Raw genomic sequence first — 5,880 nt, forward strand, 5'->3', positions numbered from 1 at the left:
ACCTGAACTGGAGGGTGGAGTTGGACCCAAAGGGGGGGAGGGGTTGGAGTACAGTTGGACCCAAACCAGGGTGGGGGGCCAGGGTCAGACCTGAAAGAGGGGGGGCGGACCTGACATGGGGGGGAGGGGGCCACAGGGCTGGATGCAGGGCTCTGCCCCTGCTGGCCCTGCTTCCCCCATCATTCTTGACAGGCAAGTTGCTAGTTTGAAATAACCAGGAATATATTTGATAGCCATGTTGGTCTGAGACAGAAAGAAATGCAAAACTCTAGAATTCTTGGTTCAGAGACGATACCTTTTATTAGACCAACTAAGACATTGCTGAGACTGATGTAAATCGTGCTTCCTTTTCAATGCTGAAATATTCTTATCAAAACTCTAGAATTGTATAAAGATGGGGTTTTTTTGCAATTTCTTAGTTGGTCTAATAAAAGGTATCGTGTCTAAACCAAGAATTCCAGAGTTCTGCATTTCTTTTTTAAATAACCTGGTATTTGAAATACTTGAAGTGTGATTATAATAAGGATGAGATACTTTTCTCCATGGCCACAAGGCACAGGACTAGAAGTAATGGCCTTAAATTACAGTAGAGGATATTTAAGTTGAAGATTAAAAAGAACTTTCTAAGTATGAGGGTGATAAAGCATAGGAACAGGCTAACTAGGGAAGCTGTGGAATTGCCATCCCTTGAAATTTTCAGGAGCAGGTAGTCAAACACTTGACTGGGATGGTTTAGTCAGGGATGATCCTGCTTTGATCAGGGTGCTGGTCTAGATGACTTTGTGAAGTACCTTCCAACTCTACTTCCCTGTGTTCCTATAATTTTTTTTATCAATGTCACATATATGGTTGCCTGTTAATTATATATATATTTGTTAGAGATTGTTCCTTGTCATAGGATCTTACAGTGTAAGATCTGGGTGCTGAGTGCTCTCAGCTCCCCCTGGCCTTCTCAGAGGCTTAAGTACAATGTTAAAGATGCAGGACAATAAGGTAACTTTAGGCAAGGGAAATATTGGACCCTTGCTTGTGGGTCTACACAGTATGTAACATTTCATTTTAATTTAATTCTTTTTTTCTTAAAGAAAAAAGAATGAAAGAAAACAATTGTACAGAGTAATCTGAAACAAGAGTTTACAAGTAGGAAAAATGACTGTTTATTGGAAAACAATTTTGAACACTGGAAAGTACAGATTCCATACTATAGCTCAGGCATCCAGGTTGTAGCCATGTTAGTCTAGAGGAAAAGGCAATCAGGACTCATAGTAGAGAGAATATCTTTTATTAGACCAACAAGATTTACAGCTCATACTTTTCTCATTTAGTACTCATTCATATTACAACTCAGCTTTTCTTTTTTAGGAAAAACTTTAAAGCATCAGAGCTGCCTAGGGCAGCTTTAATTTATATACATGTTAATAAAGGTTTGCTTTAATATGCATATGCTTTTACTTTTGAGTTTGAATTATTGTAAAATATTAAATTATGAATAAGTTTTCCTAGCAATCCTGTCCCTTTGGGATTTGTACATTTCTTTGGGTTACAGAGTCTACTATTTATGAAAAGGTGACAGCAGTAGTGGTTGTGAAAGAATAGATTTCTGTTTCATATCTTTTTAAACTGATATGCAGATATAGAGACATCCTACTTGGAGTAGGTCTGTACAAAAATACCTTTTAAGCTGATGGGTATTTCGCATTAAAAAAAATCAAGTACACTAAGACAGGATATAACCCTAACTCTGTGAAACAGCAGAAATATTACTCTCTTTCTTCCTATAAATGTTTCACCAACTAGAGTACAATTAATACACCTGCTTGTTTAAAATGAAGAGTGGAGATTCTCTCTAAGTGATTTCTGTTTAAATGAAAATTGGACATCTATACTCTCTGTACATCTAATTTCCCTCTGAACTGCATCTTTGAAAAGCTTAGTCACACACGTTGCAGAACAGAATTAAACATCCATTCTAGGCCTGTATCTTAGATCTAAATTTGCTTTCTTTCAATACATCAAATTGATTTGTTAATGAAGTCTTTAAGATAAATTATTTTTCCATCTAAGATATCTTATAGATTCATAGATTCATAGAAGTAAAGTCAGAAGGGATCTTGTAGATCTTCTAGTCTGATCCCCTGCCCTGGGCAGGAGAGAAAACCGGGCTCAAATGACCCCAGCCAGGTAGACGTCGAGCCTCCTCTTAAAGACCCCCAGGGTAGGACATCACCAGTTCCCTTGGAAGTTGGTTCCAGATCCTAGCTGCCCTAACTGTGAAGTAGTGCCTTCGGATATCTAGTCTAAACCTACTCTCTAACAACTTGTGGCCATTATTCCTTGTTACCCCGGGGGGCGCTCGGGGGGAACAAGGTCTGTCCCAAACCCTGCTGGTCACCCCTAGTGAGTTTATAGACGGCCACCAGGTTCCCCCTCAGCCTTCTCTTGCAAAGGCTGAACAGGTTCAGGTCCCATAGCCTCTCTTTGTAGGGTCTGCCCTGCTGTCCCCAGATTAGCCCTTATTCATGATTGTGTAAAAGGAACCTATATAATATCACAATGTTGCTAGATTTACGTTTATTAGATTTTCTAATACATTTAAGAAAACAAATTGATATTGTTTATAATATTTCTGGTGGCATCAAAACTAGTGAAAAAGAAACAGCTTATTTACATACAAATATTCTCCTTTCATGTTAAATCCCTGAAATTGTGTTGGAAACAAATGTGATTGTAAAAATGGATACTCCACTGAAATTAATTCATTTTGTAGTGAAGTGCTCAATTTTCTATCTAAAGGATAACATCTACTGATTACATCACACAGCCTAATATTTGCCCATGATTTCAGCTACATTCGTCATAGATTTCGTGAGTTTCCTCATCGAACTTGCCATTTTGGAGATTTCCTGCCACTTTTCTGACTGAAGAGACTGATGTAACTCATGCTTCCTTTTCAATGCTGAAATATTCTCATCAAGCTCCAGCATCATATTTGAGGCTTGAGAAAGTTTACTGTCCCTCCCAACAAGCTGTAATGAGGAAAATGTAAATTGAAACAAAAAATGGTCAAAAAGAATAAAACTAAATTATTTCAATTTCTAAATTCTGATGAAACCTGCATGTGTGTATTTTTAGGTTGCACTTTTTAAAGACATACAGTAATCAAATGCAAATATGTAGTTTTGTTAGAAATATTTCTCATATATCACAAGATATTTTTTTTATCTCCTAATGACATGCATACTAAAGTCATAACATTCAATTTAGTCAAAACCTTAAGTGGTTTACAACCTTTACTTTTTTATGTTATCAACCTTACATCCTTTCTGCTGGAATTAAGGGGATGGCACTGCAAGATGTGCTAGATGCCAAAGTGACAGTTTTTGCCCAATCTGGCTTCTGAATTAGCTCTACAGCTGTGACCAAACACAAGTGCATGGTTGCTGAGCACTTTAAAAGGGCCCAATCTTGCCACAATCTGAACCCTCATTACATGAGGGGTGAGATGAAGGTGCTCCAAAGTGGAGCGCCTTCATTAACTTCTGTCAGCATGTGCCTGAAACAGAGCTCAGCAGATGTAGCCCAGCTCTGTTCCCATTGCTGTTTTCAGAATGGGAGGAAGGGAAGGGAGCTCGTTCTGGGAGTTGCCCAGCTAGTGCTGGAGGGTGTGGCAGGTAGATTGGAGCCCCCGTCCTGCACTCCGCTGATGCACCTTCTCTCCCTGGATGGGCTCTAAATTGGAGCTCAATCACTCACCCATCCCTCCCAACCCAACAGCTGATGTGTGTTGAGTCAGGAAGATCAGTCTAACTTATGGTGCCTTCTGTGAAGCTCCATGAATTAGATCTGGGAGCTGCACTTCTGTCTGTGCCTGCTGAGTGCGCTCAACTCTCATTAACTTCTTGCTGTATAATGAGACAGAACTGTGGTACATGACTCACATCCATCACAAGCAGGTAGTCTCAGAATAGATAGCATTTCAGCACAGATTTTCAGCTGTCTATGCTGTATGATCATGCATTAAATAAACCTACAGCATATATCTCAAGTGACATCATGAGAAAAATGGCAACTAACAATGAATGTGGAAGTTCATCTATTGCCAAAAAAATTAGATTTGTCAACTTTGAGAGATAAGGGCTTTCTAGTTACAGACATGGATGGGAAATGCCAGGGTGATACTGGACAGTTTTTATTTCAACCTATGAAGATGGAAGACATCAGGATATCTTGCTTTTGCACAGAGTACTAGTCATTCATTTACTCACATTAAAAGTTCTTTATTAGTTTGCATTGAAGTTAAATCTTTAATATCTATTTGATGTTAACTTGTTAACATCTTCAAAATGAAAATAAAGTAAGCTTTGTAAAATTACCATGTGTAGTTTTCCCATATATATTTGTACCCAAAGTATACTCAATAATTAGCACAGTTTTGCAAATTAAAATACACAAGATAACATGAAATATCTCTGTGTCACGATACAACAGAACAGTAACTAAGCAGTTCTTTAGATTGTAAGCTTCTTGGGACAGGCTTTCTTTTAGTTCAGGTTTGCACAGTATCTAGCATACTGGGGTCCTGGTCCCTGAAGCAATACAGACGATAAATAATTATTACTGTGTATGTGATACAATCCTATTACTAGATTCACCTTCTCTGTACTTAGTGGAGAATGCATCTTGAAAGGGGTGGAAGGGGGCACTTCCAAGTGTACTCTCCATTGGAGCTTTGAATGAAAAGGAAAGCCTGAATGGTGGGCAGGGCATCACAGAAACCCAGGAAGCCTGCAGTAAGAGTATGCTGGATCAGGTCATAACATTCCCACTTATTTCAATAAAAGTTGGAATGGGTCCTAATTTCATTGCATAAATTAAATAAAGGAATTCACCTGGTTTTGTAAATTAGATACAAGATCAATCAATAAAGCTTTATCTCTTTGCAGTTCAATATTATCTTGTTCCTCTTTAGCCAGCATACCCTTTAATTCAGCTGTTCGACTATTCATTGTTGCAATACTTAAGTCAAGAGATGTTCTTTCTTTTTCCAAAATACGAATCTGTGAGAAAAAGCCAAAACAAGAAGCAATGATGTAGATTTAACTATATTAAACAGTGTTCAGTTATTATATTCTATATAGACATACAATCCCACCCACAAGCTTGAATCAATCTCAAATACAATTGACAGTTTACGTAAAGCAAAAAAATTCTTCCTACCCTGCAAGCTTTTTGAACACCAGAGATTATGCCCCTTTCCCCATATTCTGTTTATTTAAAAGTCAATTTTAAATAATGTAAAGACATTCAAGCTTGGGATCTTTCTGGGACAACATATCTATATTCAGGAACTGAACTTTGGTCTTCTTTTCCTCATTTCTGGATTATAAAGCAGCCATTTTTTTCATATATCCCTATCCAAAACAGCCACCATCAGCACTTTCTGTCTGTGATAACATTTAAGAGCACTATCAATAGGAGCGTTCAATAACAGTAACTCACTGCCTCTTTACTCCTACCCAGAAGGTCCATCACTTCTGTGAGAAGTTAGTACCCTGCTTGCCTGTGACATGAGAATGCTGAACTACTTTCCAATTGCAGTTCATTTTTATATACAGCAGTTACACTGGCAATCAACAGTAGGTTTATTTGCAGATGTGCAAATTAATAGCAAAAAACCCCATAATCAACCAACAAAACAAAAAACCCAAAACCAATAGCTCTAGAGCCAGCAATCCACAGGGATTTGACAGTGGGGGTCTATTACAGACCCCCCAACCAAGAGGAGGAGCTGGACAGGGAATTTTCAGGTCAGCTTGCAGAGGCACTAAAATCAAGGGATGTAGTGGTCATGGGCGATTTTAATTACCCAGACATCTGCTG

The 5,880-nt window shown here is 38.4% G+C and overlaps 1 protein-coding gene across 2 annotated transcripts in view; it reads right to left on the minus strand.

The window, feature by feature from the left end:
• Window positions 1-2,517: 2,517 nt before the first annotated feature.
• The window catches only part of LOC109299539 (kinesin-like protein KIF15), a 38,000-nt gene continuing 34,637 nt past the window's right edge, over window positions 2,518-5,880 (minus strand). The window contains exons 10-11 of one of the 2 annotated variants that reach the window (XM_019520018.1): window positions 4,890-5,057; window positions 2,518-3,026 (exon numbers count right to left, since the gene is read on the minus strand). In XM_019520018.1, coding sequence (XP_019375563.1) covers window positions 2,823-3,026; window positions 4,890-5,057 — 372 coding nt within the window. In that variant the 3' untranslated portion in view covers window positions 2,518-2,822. Of the gene's footprint in view, window positions 3,048-4,889; window positions 5,058-5,880 lie in introns of both variants that reach the window. The other variant, XM_019520017.1, reaches the window with a different exon arrangement.

Source organism: Gavialis gangeticus, unplaced genomic scaffold (assembly GCF_001723915.1).
Source record: "Gavialis gangeticus isolate Ggan-Ray unplaced genomic scaffold, GavGan_comp1, whole genome shotgun sequence".
NCBI classification, from domain to species: Eukaryota; Metazoa; Chordata; order Crocodylia; family Gavialidae; genus Gavialis; species Gavialis gangeticus.